This window comes from Sitophilus oryzae, unplaced genomic scaffold (assembly GCF_002938485.1).
Source record: "Sitophilus oryzae breed Bouriz unplaced genomic scaffold, Soryzae_2.0 scaffold_1718_pilon_pilon, whole genome shotgun sequence".
In the NCBI taxonomy this organism is placed as follows: Eukaryota; Metazoa; Arthropoda; class Insecta; order Coleoptera; family Curculionidae; genus Sitophilus; species Sitophilus oryzae.
Genome location: NW_022146411.1, coordinates 1,428,317 through 1,454,306, shown reverse-complemented (window position 1 = coordinate 1,454,306; position 25,990 = coordinate 1,428,317). Strand labels below are relative to the sequence as shown.

The window sequence follows — 25,990 nt, the reverse complement described above, 5'->3', positions numbered from 1 at the left end:
AATGATTTTAATTTAATAAAAAAATAAGCGCACAAAAAATATTTTATTAACAAACCTAGTTTTACAGACTTGAGCAAAAATATTTTGATTCTCAGAATCTCTCTGATTTTATTTCATTTACCTCTGATATTTTCTCTCTGAAGAATAATCTCTATTACCCTCTCTTTCATATCTTCTATTTGTCTCTTGTTTATCTTTAACACTCTTATTATTGTGATACGGTTCATAGCGAATATTTTTTTCTTTGGAATTGCTATCATATGTAGTATAAGTACATTCGTTCAATTTTCCATTAGTACTCGATTTTAAGTCGACACTTTGAGAATAATTTATGCCATTATTATAACCATTATACATATGAGAGATGGACTGTGAATAATTTTGAGTTGGTTCTAGTACTACTGGCGTTCCTGCATACTCGTTCATGTATTGGCCTGAAATAAAAAAATATCTTCAAAAAAAATGTATAAAATTAAAGTGTAGGTAATATCTATTTCTAAAATGATGATTTAAACAACAAATTCACGAATCATTAATATGCAGGCATTTTTATTCATTCATTTATTTTTTTATTTTTCTTAAACATGCTCATTACACAGAAAAAGCCTTTGCCGAGGTCAAGCCCTATATATAGATGTCATTGTGCACGTTCAGGGGACACAGCGGCTGACTGACCGCTGCGCTGTTCCGTTCAGGGAAGTCGCTTACTCAGCCACTGACTATCCCTGAACGCGCTGATTACTTGGCCCGTACTCTTCTGTATTTTTTAATGGCACTTACTGCCAGTTGGCCTTAAGAAGATTGTAACTTATTCTGTACTCTGTAGTAGGAAACACCCCCCCCCCTCCTTCCTATTTCTCTATAAAAGTATGGTGGCATTATGATATCGCATTTAAACACAGATTCTTAAAATTAATATTGTTGCTACTAATTTTCCTGGGCATGATTGGTAGACTTGAATTTAAAATCTTCAATCTTTTGAAAATCTTAAAATATTCACAGTACACATATAACTGAAAAGCTCTATTGCTTTTCAAGTAATTCATTTGTCCCCTTCCAAGTATTTCAAATATACACGTTTGGTAATGTCAGATCTAGGCATAGCAATTACATGCATTGGAATGAAACGCCTATAAAAAGTCTAAGCTTAAACAGAAATGGGCAACCAAAGTTGCCAGGTCTACCGATTTCGTCTGTAAGCTACCGATCTACCGATTTAAACAAAGATCTTACGATTCAACATCGTCTTTAGTCTTTACAAGAGAAGCACTTTTAAAAATCTGACGCATTTGGACTAAAAATTAAGCGACCATTGCGGTTGCGTCGTAAACCGTATACTTTGACATTCGTAAATATTATTGTTTATTAAATTTTGTTTAGAAATTATAGGTCATCGTTCTGTCAGGTCGCAAAATTACAGAGATATTCCCAAAAATTCTTATCGCTTATTATGCGCTGTATTGCCGGCATTAACAATGTATATACCGGGTGCGTCTCAAAAGTGGCTCACCCCTATAACTTCTTTATTTTTTCAGATAAGACAAGATTTGGTATGTTGGTATATGACATATATTGGGATTGATTGACGTATTCAATTGTTTTCGGTCACTTCCGGTTTCACCGGAAATGACTACAACTTTAGATTTTTAATTGGTACCCTCGGTATTTTTTTTACTTTATTCGATAGAAAATGACACTCTGAATCCAATGACATATCATATGTCAACTTTTGGCATTTTGGCATATGGTTTATTTGAACTTGTAACATGCGGTTGATAACGACAATTTGACTCAAAATACCAAGTGTGTGGTATCAAATTATTCGTAAGCAAATGCTTTTTCCAAATATGCTAATGAACCACCCTCGTTCCACTTGAAAAAATTGAGATATGATTAAAAATACGATTTGAGCATGTTTTAACCGGCCAGAACAAGACAGTAAAAACATTAGACGATCAAATCTATTTTTCCGAGGCTCCTTGATTAAAAATTAGTGTTTTTAATACAGCTATGGCACTCTAGATTGAAATTTAAAATAAAATTTATTTTTGAGTGACTATGTCAAAAATTGACATATGATATGTCATTCGATTCAGAATGTTATTTTCTATTGAATAAAATAAAAAAATACCGAGGGTGCCATTCAAAAATCAAAAGTTGCAGTCATGTCCGGTGAAACCGGAAGTGACCGATAACAATTGAATACGTCAATCAATCCCAATTTATCTCATACACTAACATACCAAATCTGGTTGTTTTATCTGAAAAAATAAAAAAAGTTATAGGGGTGAGCCACTTTTGAGACGCACCCGGTATATCCTAACCAACAACAATGTACATATCGTTAATTTTGTCGCGCCTCGTGTCGCCTCGGCGAGTGTGTACTTTAAGCATAACAAATCTGGCAACCCTGTTCTGCCACTCGTCACTAAGTTTTTTTTGCCGAATTCTTTTTTGTCGAAGTTCTGCCGCCGATGCGAGGCAGACGCCTGTGGCCCCGCCCCCACTCCCAGAAGCAATCACCTCACTTATCGCGTCACTTCTTTTAATCAGTGGAAGGGAAAATAAAGTTATCTGTCTGTGTTAAAGGGTAGGCTGCAGTCGTGTCATTTTTTTTTATTTGCACTGAAAATCTCTTATGCAAAGTATTCCTTTGCCAGAACGGTGTACACAAGAATAGGCATATTTTAATAAACGAGAATGCATATCTAAAATTTTCCGTTTTACCACGCAACACAATCGTTTAATGTACGGATATGTATTGAAGGAGAGAGGAGAGTGATAGTCTCAAACTGTTCCAATCCCGTGTCATTAGTATTATTTTATTATTCTAATGCTATTTTTTTTAAATATCTTTACTGTACTTGTATGTGGTTTGATAAATAATCTATATCCAAATAGCTTTTATGCGTTAAGTAAAAAAATATATTGATTGCCTTCTAAAGGTTGATTCTGACAATACCTTCCGTTTCCATTCCATATCCATTCCATATTCGTTCCGTATTTTTATTGTATTGGCGCTATACGTAAGCGTCCGTTCCCTATCAGTTCCATACTTTTTATTGTACAATTTATATCATTACAAAAGTTTTATTTTAAAAATTTGTATCTTTTGAAAAAGGTAATAGATTTAATTAAGAGGTGAAAGAATAAATAAATATCAGCAAAATTTTAACAGTGCTGGTACAAATGTAAGAACTTGACAACGCTGTTTCCGATACGTTTCAGTCCGTCCGCCAAAAAAATGTATGGAAGGAAAGGATCTGGAACGGAAGGGAAACGGAACGGATAGTATGCATTGTCCTATTGATTTACATGATATAATATTTTATGTGAACGGAACGTAAACGGAAGGGAGCTGATATGGAAGGTATAGTGAGAATCAACCTTTATCTGGATAATTAAATACAAATTAAACAATGATATTAAAACCCGAGAAATCCTGTCCAATTAACTATCCGCGAGGAATATTGCCACAGCTTTCAATACCGAGCATATCATCAGTTCTGTAACTGATTATAAGCTATTACCGCCAAAAAGCTATTATAATATCAATAAATAATTTAGAATACTTACTAGGTTCAATATTAAAATCAGTATCGACAACTCCCTGATATACATGGCTCCAGTCTGTGATGACGCCTTCGCTATTTGTAATGTTACCATAGTACTGAGTTCCATAAGTTTCATTAGTAAAATTATTTTGCGGTTGATTTTGATAAGTAGTTTCTATATAATGATATTCGCTTTGGTCTTCACGACGGCACGCTTCTTCTTCAGCCAGCTTCTCTTTTTCCTTTTGTCGTTCTTTTTCTCGCCTTTCCTGTTTTTCCTTTTGTTTGATCCATTGGGTGTACAACTCCATTTGGTTATCGATAACCTCCCTAGTGACTTCAGTATGACTTTTCTTGCTTGTGTGTACGGATTTATATTTGACTCTACGACGTTTCGCATCTCTTTCTAAAGCAAGTTTTTCTTTTTCGCTCAATCCTTTGCCGTTTTTCGAGTCTGGTATTTCGCTAAAAAATAAATCATGAATATATTTTATCTTGCAAGTATATTTCTGATACAGTCATTATAACTAAATATTTGAACGAAGGAGAAAATAATATGTAGTTTAAAAATTACGACGATCGACATGTTTTAATATTGTTGCGAAAACAAAATGCCGTTGAACGACATCTCTCGATAATAAACCGAAAAATCTATAAAACGAGAGCCAACCAACAGAGTGCTGAGTGCCAGCTTGGATCAGTTGGGTAAAGTTGAAGATGTCCAATCGAATGTTCTAGTTCGCTAAAGCATAAATAAGGATAGACACCATATTGGGTTTACTAGATTTAAAGGTACCGGCCAGTCGAACTGACTACGAGCTACCGACGATTTTAACTTTACATTGAAATAAATGTAACCCCGCGCACTGAATTGGACCCATCGACTTCGACCGGTCGTCGGTATCGTCGGTACCCGGCGAAACCGGAGAATGCTGGAAAGGAGGCAAAAACTTACGAATGGTCTAACGCCGAGCGACTGTTTTTAGTGAAGCGTTTTTGATAGCCAGTGGAATCATGTCATCAAACATGTCTGCCGAATTAGTAATCTATGGCCGAATTGTTAATTGATTGTGTACGAGACTATATTATTGCTGTGCTCTATTCGCGAATTCCAAGTTCCAGAGCTGGTTAAGCCCTGGGTTACCCGAGAATGGTTCTGAAAATAGACTGGTGCCTAAACATGTCAATTGTCAAGTTGAAAACATCGTCAAACTTGAAAAAGTTAATTCCAAAGGATGTTTTAAGATGGATAAAGTGGATATTGATTTCTCCATATCTCCATAATTTTTTAAATCGGGAACCCAAAAATCTCAAAATAGCTGGGAACTCCGAACACTAATTTATTGGAAGGTGCTCGAAGGGAAAGGGGATCTCGGCGCGGAATAGTTCTGAACTTTATGACTCAATTGAATGGAGGGAGAGTATCGCGTTCTTGAACAGTTCAGAGCGGCACAACTGCGTGAATGGAGGACAGTATATATACAATCCACAAAATAGATATTATTACAAGAGTGTACGCAAGGAATATAGAGAACATAATATTTATGTTTGAATAAAAAATTTATACATAATATCATACATCATATACCGTATGATCGAAAAGAAAACGGCGTCCAGTTGGCTGGGAAATGACGATTGATGACATTTTCCATATAAAATGACAGCGATCTTCATTTCATAGCCATCGCTGATGCCGTTTTTTCTCGATCATACTGTAGCAGCCATAACAATGTGGGGAATCTTATTTGGTCGTAGCTCTACCACCTGGAGAGTCAGTTTTTTATTTAAATCTTTTTTTGCGCCTTGCATATTTGAATTCGATTCTCATTTTACTCTCGCTACTGTACGCTGAAACAACTATTCTTATTGTATTCATTTTATTATCCTGTGGCCATAAATTGTAAAACTGTACTTTTAAAAGTTAGTAGAAAGGCTTGATAGGTAAGATTGTACCATATATATATAAAATTTTCCCCCTGCTAAGTAAATGTATAGTATTTTAGATACCAAGAATAAAGAATTTTCGGAGTGTTTTTCGAAGAGTTTTCTTTGACTTGAGCGAACCCCTAACCCTTTATAAGAGTTTTGTTACATCTTGGAGTGCTACATATTTTAATGCTAAAAAAGTGTGGATAAAGTCATCAGGGTTATCAATGTTATCATGGGTTATCACTGGAATATTTTTCAAAAAAAAAACATGTGCGCCACTAACTTTTTTTCTTTGGATATCAAAATTGAGTAGGCCGTTTAATGCCAATTTGATAAGATAAACGCTATTTTATTAATCACAATTAATAAAATTAAAATAAAAATGAAATTAATAAATTATATATTTTACGTAATCTATTGTTATTACTATTAGTCTAAGCTACAGAGCAATTTCAAATAAAAAATTACGGTTTTTAAGATAATTACGAAAAACCTAATTTTAAAAAGTTTTAACATTCTGTAACTCTAAAACTATGCATTTCCATTGTTTATAGGAACTTTTTTTTATATTTTCTGATGATGAATCAATGAGTACGTATTTAAAACATTCGCAAGTTAATGATAATAAAATATTTTAAAGGTTGCTATCAGACTTGGATCAAGGCAAATTAAAAAAATTGCGTTTATCTCATCAAGTAGGCCGAAATCGACGAAATATGAAGAGAAAACTTTTAATCGGCATTAAATTGCTTACACTGTTTCGCTAAAAAAATCAGTGGCGTACAGGCTTTTTTTTGAAAAAATATTCCAGTGATAACCCATATACACGTCCTTGGTGAATATGGCGACACTTTTTTAGCCTTAAAATATGTTGTGAAACAAACTTTTACCCTCAAAATTTCATTTGAAACGCTAAGTACTTGGAAGAAAATTATAATAAATCGAAAAAATATTACGAGTTTAACCCTGAGTTACCTGAGCACCCTGGCCCTGTAGCTAGGAAACACAGCAGAATCAGACTTATGTTGCATGATATGAAAAATAAATCTTATTTTTACGTGAGAAATCTCCCCACAAGAGATGACACATGTTTTTTGAAACACCCTGTATATGTAATGCGCAGTACTGGACAGCAGTAGTCTACCGGCAGACAGACGGTCCGCACTGTGGTCAGGAAAGCACACACTGAAAAAAAGGATCTCTCAGTCGAAATGAATATGACTTTGACCCAAAAGATTGGGCTTTTCAATAGGGCCAAGAACGACGTTTCTTTACCCAAAGTATTAACTATCTTTTCATAAGCTTTAAAAAATTACTTTAGAGAATAGAAGAATCTATCTGTCCAAAGTAATTCACTCTTGACCCAAAATTAATATGCAAAGAAGTTCTTGCTACAAGAACAATAGTCTCTTTGATTCATGCAAAAATTCTTCATTGAAAAGGGACATTTCTTGATTAAGGGACACTTTTCTTAAAACAATAGCGAATACTATTGACTCAACTAAAATTTATTTTGATCTAAGTGAAGTCTATATACATCATATACAGGCATATTACGAGGTATATTATTTTCTGATAAATTTAGGTTTTCCTGGTCTGTAGTAAGTAAAATTATATTATTTTCCTCGGCAGTAGTTATTTCTGCTTCTTCACTCCTTGGTATTTTTTGGGGTGGTTCATCACTCTACAAATTACAAAAAAATGTTACAGCACGATTAATCAAAGTAAAGCAAATAAATTATTAAAATTATAAGCTTTGGTCACATTTTGAATTTTTTAATACGACGACTTGAAATTCTAAAATTTTTGTAATTAATTGCATAAAAAAATCGATACCTATATTCTTATTCTATCTATAGTCACGCATGCATTATCTAAACAGGTGCATTAGGTAAATGTCTCTTACCTTCAAATATAGCAGAAATGCACCGTTTTACTTCTGCACTGTCATCAATTACCGCGTCAAAAGGTCCGTTCGTCTAATTCTAATATAAATATTTGAGAATTAAAAGCGGCAACGTCGTGGGTCTGGCGAAAACGAACAAACCTCTATTTTTTATATAAATGGGACAAATTAAACGGTCCAGCATCAGGGCCTGAAGGCATCGCTTGAACATTTTTCGTCCGATATACCCCGGGTCTGACGGCCTATCTTCAACGTACCGGGTCTGACTCCGTCGATTTAATAAATATATATATATATATATATATATATATATATATATATATATATATATAATATATATATATATAAAATTATATAAGTGCAATTTGGAAAAATTCAAAAAAAATAAAAAGGTAAATCTTTTGATATCTCCAGAAGGTCTAATGTGTATTATAATTTGTTATTCAAGATAATAAAATATTTTAAATGAGTAATGAACATGCCGCGGCCGGCTTCTTCAACTATGGTAGGAAGTATAGTTTTGCATAGTACCAAAATATCAATATCGAATATTAAAAGATTTAGAATATTTGTTTAAAATAAGTGTGCAGTGATCTTAAACTAATTATTTCAAAAAAGAATACAAAAGAGTACAAAATTAAAAAAAAGAAACAGTACATTGCATTATTCCAAAAAATTTAAAAATTTAATTAATTTAAATAGATGTATAATAAATATGTTTACAACAATGTCCATGTATGGATGTCTACGTCCTACCGTGGTCTAAATGGGACTAGCAAATTCTACATCACTTTTACAGTGCTTTATTATCCAGTTTTTGAATATTCGCCTGTGAATATTGAGCGGAATTAATCCCTTCCGCTTATACTGGTTAATACAACATTATTATAATTTAATTCTGAAGAAGTTTATACTTTTTTCGTCTCAACATATGTTGAATATAAACATACATACCGTGCTAGCAACTGTTACTTTTGGGTCGGCATTTACATGTGTGGAAGTAAATCGCATAGGGATCTTATTAAGTGAGAGAGAAATGCGACGGTGTGCTGTTGCGGCGTTGCCGGTACACCTTTCCCTATCAAGTAAAGTAAAATCACGATCGCAAACCGCTTATTTTTAAAAGACTTTTTTTTTCGAAAAGATAACTAGATAAAATCATTAGACATGTTTCTGAGCATCTGAAATTGAATTATAAGGATATCGTTAGGGTGTCATAAGAAAAATTCGATGAGGTTGTTTTTTCCATTCAAAAATTGTAAACAACCCATCCATTTACTTTTAGAGCATAGCAATTTTCAGCAATTGTGTAATTTTTTTATTGATAAAGATTTTCACATACTGTCTACGAAGAAAATACAGCAGAAATATTAAGAAAGCTTTTGAAAAAACTACAATCAATTATTTCTAATAGATTTCGAGATATCGATTTTTGAATTCAGAGTTCTAATAGCATGACCACTATCGAACACCAACTCAATTCCACTTATTTTTACCAAGAATGCAGTGTTTCTAGCTTGCACTTAAAAAAATTCAAGCTATAGGGAAAATTACAACGACTCTTTAATAAATAAACAAATAAAGTATCACGAGACGTAATTAAATCGTGAAGCTGAACGCACGATGTACACCTTTCCCTAGAACTTAAGTACTGACAGAGGTACTGATTGGGTCGACCGGTCAACTGCGAAAAATCTGCTATATCCCCTTCCACTTCTCTTAGCGATGTGCACAGTTTCTCGGTTTATTTCATACATTTGGCAACGTGTTTACTGTTCTCTCTTTGTTCAGTACATTATAAATGCATTGTACTCTTCTTACATATGGAAATCTCGACCCAAGACTAACCTTTGCCAGCCCTTAGTATAATTTGTTTTATTTAAAAAACAAGCCTGTAATTGACATAATTGTTATGTAGCATATTCTAAGTAAATTTAAAAAATATATTAAAACTATCGATTGAATTTTTTTTTTCATAAGGGGCCGTCCTCCGCCGGAAACACTGCGACCTGTGAGGCCTATTGTGTTTGTCCCCTTTCTATATTTTACCCATTCTCCTATCCCTGTGCCCTGCACTAACTCATGCAAGTCCTTGATAGGCTGGGAGCATAGTTCCTCCGGTTCTAGCCTAGCTTTCCCAAATAAAAAGTGTCGCTTGCGATCCAGAGCCTCGCAGTGACATATTATGTGCTCCGCTGTTTCAGGATCTTTATCGCAGAGTCGGCAGCAAAGACTTCCTTGATACAGGTTGAGCTTGTTCAGGTAACACTTGACAGCCATGTGTCCTGTCAAGAGACCTGTTGTAATCCGCAATTTATTCCTGCTAAGCATTAGCAGTTCTTTTGCGGTTTTAGAGCTAGGTCCTAAAACCTTTGGTGTGCCTGTACCCCTGTCTCTTTCTCCAGTGGACATTCTGCTTTTCCCTGATCCAGAGTTTTAGTGCACTACGGGCCATACATTGAAATTTTTAGTATGCGAACAATCACGAGGTGGCACTTCATTTACTTTATTAAACAAAAACTAACTAAAGCCGGGAAGATTTTTGTTTGCCATTATATATTTTAGAGCGGCCGAAGAATGCTCTTTTCCATCGTTTGGCGCGAGATCCTTAATATCTCATTCAAATTGTTAAAGTTGTTTGTCGTTTCGTTGGAGAACCAACCATTGGACAGCCCACCTGATGAAGGCTAGGCCCAGAAACCTGTCGTGGGAGTTGGACTTGGTTCCCCCCTTAACGATAAACATAACAATAATTTTTTCCTTTTTGTTTTTCATTTGTTGATTTTGAAAAATTGAAAATATAGCAGCTCAAGTCAAGAATTTTGTATTTAGTAATTTATACTAAACGCTGCAAGAAAACTTTTGTTTACTATTATAAAAATATTTTTTGACATCTTAAACCCATAGTATGAAACATATCAAGATTACAAGACAAAAAATATAACATTCCAAATATTTGTGAACAGCAAAGTAGGCAAGTATAAACTAGCTTATTGTAAATATGATTAAATAAATATAATTTATTGCTACTTACAGAGTAAATTCAGGTGGTTTAGATGGCCCTGCAGTATTTTTTACTGAATAATCATATAATGCTAATCTCTCATCTGAAGAAAAGGTGCTTAAAAGGCGATCTGAAGTCATTGCATCACTTTCATGTCCATTCCATACTAAAGAAATACATTTTTAATTATTAGGTTGCCCTAAATAGCTTATAAACAATAAAAATTTACATGTGTTTTCAAATAGTTACTATTTAAACAGAACAGTCTCAAAATAATTATTAATAAATGTTATAAATTTATGTAAAACTATCTTAAACAAAATATACCTACACAAAATTTCAGTCTTTAAAAAATTACAATTAAACTTATTCATTATTATTTTGCTTTAAAATTTTAGATATTCTATAATATATAAAATTTTGCTGCAAAAATTATTATTTAAACAATCTTATTTTTATTCGTAATTTTACAAATCTATTGTAAAAATCTTGAAAATTGAGTCTGTACTGTAAATTAAAATCAAAGTTTATTGTAATGACTGTTTAGTAATCTATATATTATAACTTAAATTGTAGTGAAAAAATACCAGTTACCTATTATTAAAAAGGATATTAAAAAAGGATATATCTATAATCAATGGAAATAAATATTTTTATTATGTATATCATTTCTACGCAATACCAACTGTAATAGCAAGTTTCTGAAAAAAATTAGGCATGTTAAATATACCGTAAGTTGTAAAATATAGACACAATTTATCAGTATTTTAAATACCCACATTTCATATAGCACAATATCAATTTATGGATCATCAATAGAAAATAAATTAGTCCATATTCATGTGGATATACACAATCTTCCAGAACTCATTTTAAGAGAGACTTACTAATATATAAAAATATAAATTCTTATATAAGGTAGGGTCAGGTAACTGGGACTCGGGGTGTCTGGGCCATACAACATTATTTAGGTGTTCATACATTTTATTCTTGTTCTTTAAACACAATTAAACGTTTTTTTATTTATATGGACCTTTATCTTTCAAATGCATAAATTTATCAACATGAAAAATAAATATTTTTTACTACAAAGATAAAAGTTGTAAAATCGGGTCCCTGTTACCCCACCTTACCTTACTACCTCTCTTAAAAGAAGCTGTTAAAAGTTACTTCTACAATTTTTTAATGTTATAACATCTCACATACTTGCTCTAAAACCACTATTTGATATTCTGGCATGATTCAGAACATCAATTTTTGTCTTATTATCCAGTTTAATACAGCTACCATTCTCATTCTCAGGTGGGTCTGACAAAAAATTATTATCGGTCTGATAGCCACAAAAATTTAATTTGCATTTTTTTATGTGCTCTTCTGCAGACTTTGAAGATATTGTATGTTTTTTATTTATAGGACAAGTGACGTTGATATCATTACTCTATAATATAAGTATCAAAATATTAATAGTCTGATTACTTAAGGTAAGCAAATAAACATACCTCTGAAGTCTTTTTGGACGTCCAGCCTAAACTTTGCAAAACAGCATTAACACTATCTTCTGATGATGAAATGTACTGTTTCAAACTTTTTAATTGCTTTTTTCTTACTTCTATATTAAAATCCATTTTTTTTTGTTAACAAATAGCTATTTACAGTATTTTTTTAGTATCCTGAGTATGTAACAAATAAAATTTATATAAATATAATCATGTAAAATACATAAATTTACAGACGATACAAAATACAGATCCTAGATTTTGATCATTTGATTTTAACTTTTTCTTCAATAAAATTTCTTAATTTTAAAATATTAAATTTAACAAAATACCACAGATAAAATGGGACCAATTAACCTAAAAACAGCAAATAGCAAATAGCTTTTATATGTTTTCTGTGGTACCTGTAAATTTTTATCCAGGAAAGGGCGTTGATTGTTTTCCTTCTTTTTTTACATTTTATTTTTTACGTTGTTAGTCTTTATCTTTGGTCAACCCTGGTAAGTTAAAAAAGTTGAAATTTGAAATCACAAAATAATAGATATAACGGGTGAAATTAAAATAAAAAATTAGAACATTTCCATCCGTAACTTGAACCAACTTGAACGAGCTTTGTGAACGATTCTATCTGATGTCTATGATCTCTATTTAAACATATACGTACTTATGATATATGTTATATCCATATTTAACCTTCAAATGACCTTATTTACTCTTTATACTTATTTATTGTTATTCATGTTGTTATTCATTGTTTATTCCAAAGTTAAACGTTCGTTCTAATATAACTCATAAACAATCATATCACAGAATCATATTATGTTTCTTGAGAATCTTTTCAACTACGATGTTCCCATGGTCTCTCTAACATATATGATCTAGGCTTTAAATCAGCATATAAATACACATATAGTTTTTTTTATATGATGAGCATTATGATCAGATCTATATCTCTGGTATGATCCTATAATCCTATAATTTCCTGTCATTTCTATCCTAACCTAAATTAAATAATGCAGTTTGAGTTTGATAAATAAATGAGATTTCAGAATAGGAAATAGGAAACAGGAGTAGTAGAAAACAGTATTTTTTATGGCATATATTCTTTGATTTGAACTTAAGTCAATGACTATTGTTAGTTAATAAAAAAAGGAATGTCTCAATTAGCGAGATCTTTTCAAAGACTATCATTAAATAATACTTTTATTGATATTCAAAAAGTATTTATACGAGGTAAAGCTAAATATGTAGAAAAACCTACAACCGGGCATGGGGTTGCTTTTCGGCGAATTATTCATTTTCCTGAAAAGTATACAGTAAAACCATTAAATGTTACAAACTTGGGAGGAAGGGATCCTCAATCAGGTAGACTAGTAGTCAAAGGAATTGGCGGTGGAATTAAACACAAATATCACTGGATTGATTGGAAAAGAGTAGGTCCTAAAGAGGGGCCACCTTTGGTAATTATGTTATGTTTTAATAATTAAAATGTGTTATATAACACAACAATAAGATGAGGCAATAAATTGGTTTATTATAATTTTTATTTTTCAAGGTTGAGAGGGTTATTAAGATTATAAAAGATGGATGTAGGACATCTAATGTAGCATTGGTAGCAAGTGCGGACAAGCTAAAATATATTTTAGCAACAGAAAACATGAAGGTTGGAGATCTAATTAAGACATCGTGTCACATACCCAGAATACCAGGTATCTGCTTTTTTACAAAATTAGTTACCTTTTAAAACATTATAAATATTAATATAATTTATTTATTAGTAAGGGCTAATGAAGGCGATGCTTATCCATTAGGAGCCTTACCATTAGGTACACAAATTCATTGTGTAGAAAAATATCCAGGGTTAGGGGGTTTTTTGGTTCATTCTGCAGGAACGTATGCTACAATTCTCAGAAAGGCGCCAAATAATCATATCGTTATAATGACGCCAAGCAAAAAAGAATTTAGGTAAAGGAACATTATAATTTTTAAATTAAAATATTTGATTCAATATGTATCATGACCTAAATTATATAACTGTTCTAGTTTACCTGAAGAATGTATGTGTACAGTTGGAAGGCTGAGTAATATTGAACATTCTAGTACACCTATTGGCTCAGCTCAAAAAAATAGGGAACTTGGTAACAGACCACGGTCAGGTAAATTCTTAATATTTTTTTTTTAGAATCTAGTAACAAGTAACATTCTAATTAGGATTGTGGCAAAGGAAGACAGGCAGACATGGAAGGAAAATTAGAAGGCCACCACCAACTAAAACTATTGTTGCTCCAAATGCAGAAAAGATAGATGAAATTATATTCAGTTCTGATCGTTATTTTGTTAGAACTTTGAGGAGTCAATTTCATTATTAAATAGAATATACCATTTTTATGATGCTTCTTTTGTGAACTTATAGCAAAATACACCATAATTAAATTACTGTTACACCATTAATAAAATTACTACCTCATTTATTAACTTCAATAATTATTTTTATTACATTATTTTCTATTATCCAGAAAACAGGTGTATTTCAGAGGTGTAATTGGTCCAAGTCACGGAAGATATACTTGACCCAAGAAGTTTGTACCGTGTCAATCGCCTTTAATAGAGTTGTTCGAAGAAAATTTTCATCCTGTCAAATACTCAAAATACGTTAAAAAAACACTATATTTGATGGCGGAGCGGTCTAAAATAAGAACATTAGATTCATTGGATTTAACAGTTTTTTATTTGCAAATAATTTTCCAAATAACATTTATATAAAGAAAAATTTTCACTGGATTCAAAAAAAAAGTTTGATAATACAAGTACACTACAAATATGAATTACTTTTGGTTTGTTTATAGTTTATACTCGGTAAGCTAAAAAATCGCTAGATTAAGTGGCAAATCGCTGAGTTGGCAACACAGGCACACAGCACCACAATGCCAAATACGCCGTAGGCGTGTTTTGATTGTGGTTTTGATCATAAAGTTTTGATTGCGTTGGTTAGTCTCTGGGGTAAGTTTTTTTTGTTTAGATTGCACGCGAAATAATGGAAATACGCGACCGATTATCGTTTATGCGCCTGCAGAACTGCGAAATTAAGGGTAAGGTTGACTAGTGGGACAAGTGGGACGTAGAAGCTAGTAGAAGCAAGTGGTCACAGCCATAAAATAATTAACTAGAACACAGCAAGTGATCAAATGTGAATGTAGATAACCAGTAAAACAGTTGTACATTTTGTAAACAGAATTTTTAACCTCAATCACTGAATTAAACAATAATTTATGTTTTGTGTTCAATTTGTTTTCTTTTTCATCAGTTTTGTTGTTGCAAGAGGTGGAAAGGTTATTTGGGTTCGTTATGCAGAAAACAAAAAGAATTGTATTTAAACAACAGCTAAGAAAGTCTGAAGGAATAGAAATTGTCTGGAATAATTCAAGCTCTGAGGATGAAAGTACATGTTACAATTACAATAACTTACCAGACTTTTATTCCATAAAAAAATATAATCCCTTTAACTATGATCCAGTGAATGTTGAAACTAGTGATAAAGATGATTGTATTTCACCCCTTATTAGCTGTAGTTTTGTTCATTCAGAAAGGATATCACCTGAGCTAACTAAGAAAAGTGCCTTGTATGAAAGTAGCCTTTCACCCATTGTAGAAAAACGTCGTGTCTATTTAAGAAATCGCAAAAGAATTAGAAGAAATTTATCTCCAGAAATGACCGTTCTTCAAGGAACTCAATGTATTGAAATATCATCACCATCAAAAGAACTCTCATCGCAGTTGGAGCCTCAGATAGAACAGTTTCCTAGCCAGTCGAGAACGCAGCTAGTTCAACCTAATTTAGAATGGAATAACTTATATTTTATACCATCAAAAAAGAGGAAAAAATTTAGAAAAGGTAGTTTAACATATAAAATTTATAAAAGTTTAAAGGGTGCACACAATAGGATCAAATTTTGGTACCATGAAAAATCCTGTGATATTGATAGTACTTTAAATAATCAAGAACATAATATACTATTTAGAATTTCTGATGTACGGAAAGAATATGGAAGTACTTTGATAAGTTGTGATATGGTTGAAATGGTCGGTAATGAAGAGAGTGTTACTTATAAGTTTACCGATACAAAGTTAATGCTAATAAATGTAGGTATAAATTTTATCTTATGTTTTGAATGGGAAAAAGATGAACTATATAGGCTTTATTTGCCTTATAAAGCTTGCAAACTGATTTATAATAATAAGGAAGTTGTATATTTTAGCAATGTTTCAAGAATTCTAAAAAACAAAGAATTATAAGGGATTGTTAGTGTATATTTATTATGTTTAAATAAATATGGTATTAAAAAAACTTAAGTTTAATTTTTTTTATTTGATATTATTTGTAGTTTAAAGTAATATATTTTTTTATTGGCACAATAATATTCAAATACATAATAACCTTTGAGCAAAAGATTTTGTTTAATGCGTAAAAATGGGTTAAAATTTACCCACAAAATGAAAAATATTGACTTAAAGCTTGCAAACTGATTTCAGTTCATGATGCTTTGGTTGTCAATATCTTTTTATAAGTAGGTACATTTTGTTATATACTTTGATACCTTACATATGTCTTCATAATGTGATCTTTTTCATTGTAGAACTGATATACCTACTTTTTATATAAGGTAAAGGAATTTTTCGTTAGATATAGATACATGTGATTTTGATTAGAGAGATAAGAGATAATAGGTTTTCAGTTTAATTAGTATAGTTATACTATAAAGTAAAAAAAAACTCATAGATTTCACAATCGCTGCAAACATTGGAAATGATAACACCACATATAAAACATAATAAAATTATATAAGAGTTTCTTGCCTTGAACTGCTAATATAGAAATTAATTCCACGCTGTGTTCGACATAATGTGGATCAACCTGCTCTCACTACCGGTTTCGGGGCCCTACCCCATCATCAGGTGAGCTTGGGTATTTCCATAAAACGACGAGCACAGCGCAGAGTATATACAGTACATCTGCTGAATCTGTGTCTATGAAAGGAATGCGGACAAAAAACATTTTAATAAACAGCAATATATTTTATACGTCGATTTGACGAGTGCGTCACCGCAAATCGCTCCGCCCACTCATTTTATTGGCTACTTGCAAATTTGTTGAATTTTTATTGATGGGACGCGTCGTCTATTTTTTTACGAAAAACATCGAGAGTATATCGTTTCCCCTCTTACGGATACTTCGTAGCTACAGAACGGACAGACGTACTGTACATACGACTTGTCGTAAAGTAGCGGTAAGATATTAAGTCCCCCATCGCGAGATAGCGGCCTGTGTGCAATGGTAGTACTTTCGTACCACCGAGGCACAACTATCGATAGTAAATAAAGGCTTTTTTCGGCTAGCCCAAAATATATAATGGAAAATAAATTTCTTGCAGTTTTTAGGTATATAATAAAATTATATAAGAGTTTCTTGCCTTGAACTGCTAATATAGTTCAAGGCAAGAAACTCTTATATAATTTTATTATATACCTAAAAACTGCAAGAAATTTATTTTCCATTATAAAACATAATTAACGTTATGATTAACGTTACACATTTAACGTTATGATTAACGTTACACATTTAACGTTATGATCATACAGATACCTTGAAATTCAGTAAATATATTATATTTTTTAATCCTTAAATCCTTTCTGAAATATATCAATACCTAAATATAAATATCGTTTCATTACAAACAACATAAATAATTATTGTCAAAACCCAAATCAAAAATTACGAAAATAGTACTGTTTTGTAACCTTTGTAAATATCAATATCAATCTATTCAATTTTATAATCGCCCCCCGTAGCATAGTCGTCAAGTAATATCGTCGGGACCTTTGAATAAGAAGACTAAGGAAGGAGCATATCAAAAATCTTAGGTCCACCGCGATGGGCCTCAAATATGGCCGACTTAAATTTCGGTTTATCAGTGCCGTTCTAATTTTATTTAAAAAATGTAAAACTATGATGTAGGGTAGACGTGAGGTAGACTCAATAATTTGTTATTTTATTTTACGTTGTTAATAAATGTTGGTAGTTATTAAAATTGTTATAAAAATATATAATTCTAATAAAAATAGATAAGTTATAATAAGTATTTATTAACACAAACATCTGATACGCTACTGAAGCAGGTAAGTCAAATTAACGTATCAAAATTCTTTGACATCTGATTTTTGACAAGTAGTAAATAAAAGCTAAAATGCAAGAAAATATATAATTTAGTTAATTTAAGTGAATTTCATAAATGATCGGTTTACTACACGTATGTATATTATATAGTCACTTACTAGCGAAAAGTTGTTCCATTATTTCACTCAATTTTTGCGAAGATCTACCGCACGCTACACAACCAACTATTTTAGAGTCTTTTTCGATAAATCGCGAGAATGTGACTGTTAATTTAAGTTCTGCCACAATTTCCATCTAGATTTACTACCTTTATACAACTATCAATAGTAGAATAAATAATAAATAACATAAAATAAGCTCCGTAAAGACTGACAAATCCACAAAATTTCAAATCAAATTCAAATGTGTCAAATTAATCGTCAAACAGAACTGTCAAGGATCCCCACCCTAGAGTGCTTTTATGGTGCTTTTTCCGCCCACCATGCATGAATACATGGATAGCATTATGCTCCTTCCTTAGTCTTTTTATTCAAAGGTCGGGACTAACAAAAATATATCGCCGAGAGTTTCGTGCTGTCAGGAGAGTTCACCTAAATTAGGCATCACGCGACAAAGTTTTGATGCTTAAATTTGGTCGACTGTGCGGCTAGTGCGACACCGGTGCTGAAATGCTTGAAAGAAAACTCGAAATTTGGCGCCCATATACTAGTCTAAGAGCTAGCAACGTTTTCGAGAAAATATTTTAAGACTCTTTGATATATCTTTTATTATGCTCTTTGGAACAGCATGCGGCCCGTCTGGCTGCCGATACCCGTTGCGTTCACTACTGCGCATAGGATCCTATATTTTTTATTAATTTAGTCCTATAAATTCTAGTATTGAATATAAATCGAACATGTCTCCATAGCGCAGTGCGTAGAGTTTCCGACCACGAACCGATGATTCAGAGTTCGAATCCGGGTCAGGGCAAAGACTTTTTTATTTTATTTTCGTTTATATTCTGATAGTAAAGTATTAAATATTTGTTTTTTTTTGAATCAACAGATTTATTATTTAATACTTTACTATCAGAATATAAACGAAAATGAAATAAAAAAGTCTTTGCCCTGACCCGGATTCGAACTCTGAATCATCGGTTCGTGGTCGGAAACTCTACGCACTGCGCTATGGAGACATGTTCGATTTATATTCAATATTAGAATTTAAAGGACTAATAAAAATATAGGATCTTCTTTCAATGCGCAGTAGGAAACGCAACGTTTACCAGCCGCATGCTGTTCTAGAGAGCTTAGTAAAAGATATATCAAAGAGCCAGACGTCTTAAAATACTGTTTTTCTGACGTGCCTAGTTCTCTGGGGAATGACGACAATCGATGAAATTTTGGCTAGGTCACAGCGGTGTGCAGTCCATGGAAGCGGGGGAAGCACCGCTTCCCTAAACTTTTTAAAGATAAAAAAAATAAATAGTTAAACGTTAATAATACTGTTATTTTATAACAAAAGATTAATTTAATTATTTTATAACAAAAGATTAATTTAATTTGTTAAAATTATTTATTTGAAACCTTACATAAACGTAGTAAATTTAATTAGCCTTTTACTGCATGGATGCGCGTCTGGAAACCGCCGCCGGTCGCCTATCCCTCCTTCATGTAGGTGTTATTGACCTCGAACGCAGACGACAAACTTAAGCCGGAAAATCGCGCACAGTTGCTAGCCACGGCAGCGATCTTTCGGCCGCCTTCCTCGACTTTTAATTTATCGGGACGGGTTCGCTTGCGATTTTATAGGTAATATTGTATTTTTTTCGAATTTAACTTAGTGTTTACTGGTTTCGTTTGTAATGGAGGGTCAAGAAGGACAATCTTCTGCTTCTGCTAGTGTGGACAATAATTTAGACTGTGTTTGTGTTGTATGTGCCTTATTAAAAAAAGGATTTTCTAGTCGGAACTTCGAAGAAATAAGTGACATTATTAGAGAACAACGGCATACGGTCGAATCGGCCTACAAACACGTAAACGTTTACGTACGCATGCGCATTTCTTATATTTTCTATTTTTTATACACGTAAAAGATTCTTTACGTCTACGTCTACGTGCCAGGAGCGGCCGACTCGACCGTATGCCGTTGTTCTCTATTAAGTCTGGTAGGCCACCGATTCCTATCAAGAAAATGTAAAAGTAATGTCTCGAAATAGTTTTTTTTTACCGATTCGCTTCCCCGCCTATAATTGTCACCGCACGCCGCTGCTAGGTCATGACCTAGACGTCATTACTTGGCCCATACTCTTCTTTATTTTTTTGGCACCACTGTCAGTTGGTCCTAAGAAGATTGTAACTTATTTTTAAATGGTGTAGTTTAAAATTCGAGAACAATTATTTTTGGAAATAGATTTGTGTGTCTGGAAACGTTCTATCCTTTTTTAATATTTCTTTAATTAGTGTTAATTTTTCAGGTCAATTTTTAGTGACATCTAGAGATTGTCCTTGCCATAACCTATCATCGATTGTCATTCCCCAGCCGCCTTTGACGCCGTTTTTTTTATCTCGATCATACGGTATATGTTTGTGATATCAGAAATAAATACAAAAACATTTTAGAAGTCCTTTTTATTTTTTAACTCACAATTAACACATATTATGTAGGTATATTACAAGGAAACATAAACTTAAACATAAATAGATACTGATAAGTATTGCTTTTCTTCTTGTAAAAACATATTAATAATATTTGATTGATTTTGATTCATAAAAATTTGACAGCTTTAAATAATACACTAATTATTATTTTATTAATTTATATATATAAAACTTACCTTATTAAAGATTTTGATTGTCAGACTAATATGTATTTTTAATAGCTATTCTTAAAATGAACCAGAATTATACAAATTGATTTTTTGAATAGAAGAAATTGAAAACAAGTTTTTGAAAACGACAAAAATATAATATATTGTTTTAAAGAAAATATTAAATGAGAACTGACATTAAATAAATATTTTTTAGTATTTATAGTTCGTAGAATTAATAACTAAATAAATATTAACATTAATGGATAATCAATACTTGTCAAAAGGGCAATTTTATATAGGATGACTAGTTATTCCAAAAAAAGCTGGATATCAGTTTTTTTGCTTTGAGTTTTTCAATTTTTCATTTCAAAATTTGGGCAATGTTAGTGCACATTTTAAATATAGTTCTGTTACTATAGTTTTTGCTCAGGATTTGTAAAATCGTAAATTATAACACCTCTTCATACATATATAATGTTTAAAATTATTCATTCATTGCCCACATATTTTGTAGAAAAAAACGTAAAACAAATCTTAAATAGGATCTTATTCTGGAAAAGTGGGTCACCCTGTATAAATATAGAAGGATTTAGAAGACTTTAGCGTATTGTTTTTATACCATCTGATATAAAAGAAGTTAATTTACCTTAGAAATAGTGATCGATAACATTTTGTGTGTCTAAAATTATGTTGTGAATGTCATTGATAGTCACTTCTAAGGTAATTTGACGCCGTTTTTTCGATCGTACGATATTTTTTCTCTTAGTTTTTTGTGAATTTGAATTTGATATTAAAATTGTTTTACATATTTCAACGTTATAAAAGAAAAAAAGAACCTACACGTTGTGCGTTTTACAATGTACCAGTAGAGGTATAGTCCGTCCAGCTAGAGAATATATGATTTCGAGAGACTATAGTCTCATACCATTTCGCCGGATACAGACATATATATATATATATATATATATATATATATATATATATATATAATATATATATATATATATATATATATATATATATATATATATATATATATATATATATATATATATATATATATATATATATATATATATATATATATATATATATATATATATATATATATATATATATATATAAATGTATGTTATGACATCCGTTACACTAAATAAAATAAATATTTAAAAAATATCATTTGTATTTATATGACATAACTTTTGTTGCTACATTAATCGGTTAAATTGTTGGTGTCGTACCGCCGACCGGCACATGAACGCATTAAACAAGTTACAACAGAGGTACCTTAGATAACTGTTAAGAATCAAATGGTTCCACCATGTCTCAAACATATCGGTCCTTGAAAAAACTAGCTGCGAGAGAAAAAGCTGTCTGGTCACGTATGTAGAATGCAAGAAAACCTTAAAGAAAACCGCCTACCAAAATCTTTTCTTTACAGCGAGCTTGTAGACGGTCAGCGAGCTTGGACAACTCAAAAGGTACATGGATATTTTTCACGAAAACTTAAAGGGGATAAGCTTGCAGAATCAGTGGGAGGAAGCAGCGCACAATAGAACGCAACGGAGAAGAGTTGCAAACTCAGTTAACAACAATAACCAAAAAATAAAGAGGCAACAAAGTAATGAGATTTTTGAGTGCGGAAGAGAAATAACATCACGTATCGGGCTTTAGAAGAGCCCGATACGTGATGTCATCTTTTATATTTTAATTGTGATTTTCTTGGGTATAGGTTTCTTTATTAAAAATTAAATGATTTCTGTGTGTTTTGTTTTGGTTTGGGCAAATAAATGATTTAAAAACACCCAGAAATCATTTAATTTAATAAAGAATTTTAAAAACATAAAAATAAGTCTTTTATGTTAGATATATCGTGATGAGCTTTTCAGTCATAGAAAAGCGCATGAAAGAAGAAGCCCTGCGTAATCATCTCCTGATGCGTGTCAAATACTCGTCGCCGAGTAATGGCAGTAAGTAAGTACAGGCAGTCCTCGTACTTACGGTAGGTTAGGTTCTTCAAAATAGCGCCTTAAGTCGAAACGACGTAAGTCGAATCTTATTTTGTCATAAGTTCCTATATGGAGAAGTTAGGTAGTTTTGTAAGATAAAAATAGGATAAAACAAAGACATGCGCGTTTGTATATATTAATATTATTCTATTTTTAAATAATTGAGGTATGAGAAACAGCGTATTGTAATGTAGTTAAACTTATAATAATACAAGAAACAAAAATAAACGAAAAAAAATAAAAATAAAAAAAGTATTTTTTTTATGAAAAACAAATTAGGGCGATTATTTTTACAATCCCGATTTTTTATTATCTAATTAAAAAAGTATTTTTAACTATCCATATAATAGTAAATATAATACATATATACTAATATGGCAACTACAGAAATACCAGAGAGTAAAGTAGAGATATTTAGAAAGTATATATATTTTTTTTTTGGTTGGAACTTAATGGGTATCGTCAAAAGTCGTAATAGTTGCTAATTAAGTAATGATCAACACTGTCCCCCGCTTTTTCATTATGAGGATCTGTCAACCCTGCTTGTATGTTGCTAAATTTTATTGTTTATGTCCAAACTTCTTTTAAAATTTGGATCGTTCTTTTCAAAAAATGACGTAACTCGAAACAGTGGGACGTAACTTTGAGGAATAGTGACAAAAATTTGTTCGACGTAACTCGAAACGACGTAACACGAAACGACGTAAATCGAGGACTACCTGTAAATTATTAGAAAAGGACAGACATAATATTCAAATAGTACTGCGAATATCTATCATTCTCGCAATACACTTTCGGGTGGGCATGATCCTCATAGATTGTGTATCTTAAGAATCGGCGAATTGGTTGGTGGAAATCGCACCTAAGCTTAAAAATTGGTAAGGGTCGGAACTGGTTGCAGTGAAGGGAGAAAACATCCCTAAAGGGGCGGCCATCACGGTCTTTCTGCCGAGGAGCAAGGGGAGAGACACCATCTACCTGCTGAGCCTTATTCAGGGTCAGAACTTCAATGTAAGGACATCGAGTTGGCGAGTTATCAACTCGAGGGAGGAGGGTCATGGTCAGGTCCTCACAATAGGAATTGACCTCAAATCCAAGGAGGCAATAGAGAAAGAGGGACATATCCTCTATTATAGATACGGGACAACACCGATATCAGGTCTAAGAAGAGACCAAGTTAAAGAGGTGGAGAAAATGGAGACAGATCCTCCAGCCACCACCTCACGGATTCCTCAGCCGGAGGCAAGCCCCTCGACTGTGAAGGGCGGCACGGAGGGCCAAACTCCAACCGTGGAAGGGTGTGTACCCTCGGAGGAAGAACTGTTGTCAGAGGAGGATGGGAAATACCCTGTCCCCTCTACAACAGGGGTATGATGGGTTATAGACTGTGTGATGATTCAAGGAAGGGGGGCACAATAGATATTTAAGGTCGTAGTGATTAACCCCCCTCTTACTCATTCTACATTCTACATCTATCATTCTCTAAATTTATCACATAATTCCTTTGTGTTATAAATTTATAGCAAATGATGTCTCATACATTGTTACATTGTGTATCATAGATTATTGCTACATTGTCTATCATACATTGTTACATTGTGTAGATTCCTTTATCTGAATTTATTATTTTAATTAGCGGAACAATATATTTATTCAATAAAGTTAACAGAATATTTGTAGTAATGATTAGTTAAGAGTTTAACTTCAAACATTTTTATATTGTCTGTAATCTGTATCGCTAAATTTAACAATAAATATATAACTGACGAAAAAAGCTTGGCAGTAATAACAATACTTATAGTGATTGGCAACTAATAATTAAAATTTAATAACACAGCAATATATGTAACGTTCTAATTATTAACATTCTATCATATTTTTCTATATATTATAGAATTTCAGAAGAAAACTATTACGATTATGAAATTTACTGTTATATATGAATATTTACCTTCTGAATATGTCTTATTACATAAAAATAGATTGTGTCCCATTTTTTCCGATTTCTGTGCATCTAGAGTGCTAATTCGGGGGCGTCTAATGTGTTTTCCAACTGTTTTGATGAACGATTTGATTTTTTTATCTCCAGCTCGGTAATACTAAGCAATACAGGGTGTCTCAAAAATGGAAGGCATATAATATCTAGAAGATATCATTTTTTGGTACACGATGTAATATAATGAGACTATTTTATTTCAACTCTCACTTAGTGTTATTTATGTTTTATATTAATTTAACTATTACACAAACTATTTTTATTAAATATTAGTTATAAAAACAAGTCATCAAGTGTTTTTTGAAACACCTTGTATGGATACGTTAAGCAATTACCTGTATTAATGGAAGATATTGTCAATTAAACTGTAAATGTAGTAGTTTGTTTTAAAACATAGTAATGAATTGAAAATAATTTGTTTTCTTTATTCATAGACTTTTCTTAAAGGCAATCAGGCAATGATTAAGATTCAGTCTAGAAATTTTAAGTTTTTGGGATAAATGCATTATTGTTATGTACATATATGTATGTATGTACAATTATAATGTGTAAAATTATGTTCAAACTTTACTGAAATATTTTTGGGGTCGACCAACCTGTGACTGGATATTCTTGCGTTTGTAGTAAATTAAATCATAGGCTTATACTATTATGTTGTAGTAATAATTGTAACAAAATTAAAAAAAAAACAAGCGAAGATGGCCAGCTCTAATTCTGAATAAGCTTTGGTATCAATTTGTTGGTTTACATCACTTAAGCTATGCTACAAACTAACTTATAAGTGGGACTGTGGCTATTGTAGTTCTGACAAAGCAGTACATTATGAACTTTATAGTACATTTATACTAATATGATTAACTATAATAAAAAATAACGTAGGTAAGTTAATACACATACATACGAGTATGTAGAATCAAATGAGTGGTATATTCTTTCAGGTTTATTTACAGTACGTTTATTTTAACTGTACGCTGTATGCTAATGTACGCTTTTGTAATGCTGTAAGCTATCGTGTCTAGATGCGTTAACTTATGGAACAGTCTATATTAATCTGGAACTCGAAACATAAGTGATATTGAAATTTTAAATGCATATTATTTATTTTTTAGTTCTGAAGGGGTTTTTATGTGGAT

At 32.0% G+C, this 25,990-nt stretch overlaps 2 protein-coding genes and 1 long non-coding RNA gene across 3 annotated transcripts; 2 read left to right on the top strand and 1 right to left on the bottom strand.

Moving 5' to 3' along the window:
* Window positions 1–28: 28 nt before the first annotated feature.
* LOC115881399 lies at window positions 29–12,225 on the bottom strand. The gene is made up of 5 exons (XM_030898858.1): window positions 11,893–12,225; window positions 11,600–11,831; window positions 10,424–10,559; window positions 3,577–4,019; window positions 29–434 (listed from the first exon to the last, which is right to left on the bottom strand). Exons 1-5 carry the CDS (start codon window positions 12,016–12,018, stop codon window positions 118–120), a joined length of 1,254 nt encoding a protein of 417 aa, XP_030754718.1. The 5' UTR covers window positions 12,019–12,225; the 3' UTR covers window positions 29–117.
* LOC115881400 lies at window positions 5,311–5,587 on the top strand. The gene is made up of 2 exons (XR_004050040.1): window positions 5,311–5,495; window positions 5,550–5,587. It is a non-coding gene; the product is annotated as an uncharacterized LOC115881400 (long non-coding RNA).
* A 671-nt stretch (window positions 12,226–12,896) lies between the features above and the next one.
* On the top strand, window positions 12,897–14,361 carry LOC115881393 (39S ribosomal protein L2, mitochondrial). Its single transcript, XM_030898852.1, has 5 exons — window positions 12,897–13,349; window positions 13,445–13,598; window positions 13,668–13,854; window positions 13,933–14,045; window positions 14,101–14,361. The coding sequence occupies exons 1-5, from the start codon at window positions 13,044–13,046 to the stop codon at window positions 14,256–14,258; spliced, it is 918 nt and encodes a 305-aa protein (XP_030754712.1). The 5' UTR covers window positions 12,897–13,043; the 3' UTR covers window positions 14,259–14,361.
* The last annotated feature ends 11,629 nt before the right edge of the window (window positions 14,362–25,990 follow it).

Excerpts from the sequence above, each read along its gene's own strand:
- LOC115881399 (XM_030898858.1), bottom strand. The coding sequence starts at position 12,018 with ATGGATTTTAATATAGAAGTAAGAAAAAAGCAATTAAAAAGTTTGAAA. Across the intron at positions 10,560-11,599 it reads AAATAGTGGTTTTAGAGCAA|TATGGAATGGACATGAAAGT; the intron begins GTATGTGAGATG and ends GTATTTCTTTAG. Across the intron at positions 4,020-10,423 it reads AAACCACCTGAATTTACTCT|CGAAATACCAGACTCGAAAA; the intron begins GTAAGTAGCAAT and ends TTTATTTTTTAG.
- LOC115881393 (XM_030898852.1), top strand. The coding sequence starts at position 13,044 with ATGTCTCAATTAGCGAGATCTTTTCAAAGACTATCATTAAATAATACT. Across the intron at positions 13,855-13,932 it reads CCAAGCAAAAAAGAATTTAG|TTTACCTGAAGAATGTATGT; the intron begins GTAAAGGAACAT and ends TAACTGTTCTAG. Across the intron at positions 14,046-14,100 it reads TGGTAACAGACCACGGTCAG|GATTGTGGCAAAGGAAGACA; the intron begins GTAAATTCTTAA and ends CATTCTAATTAG.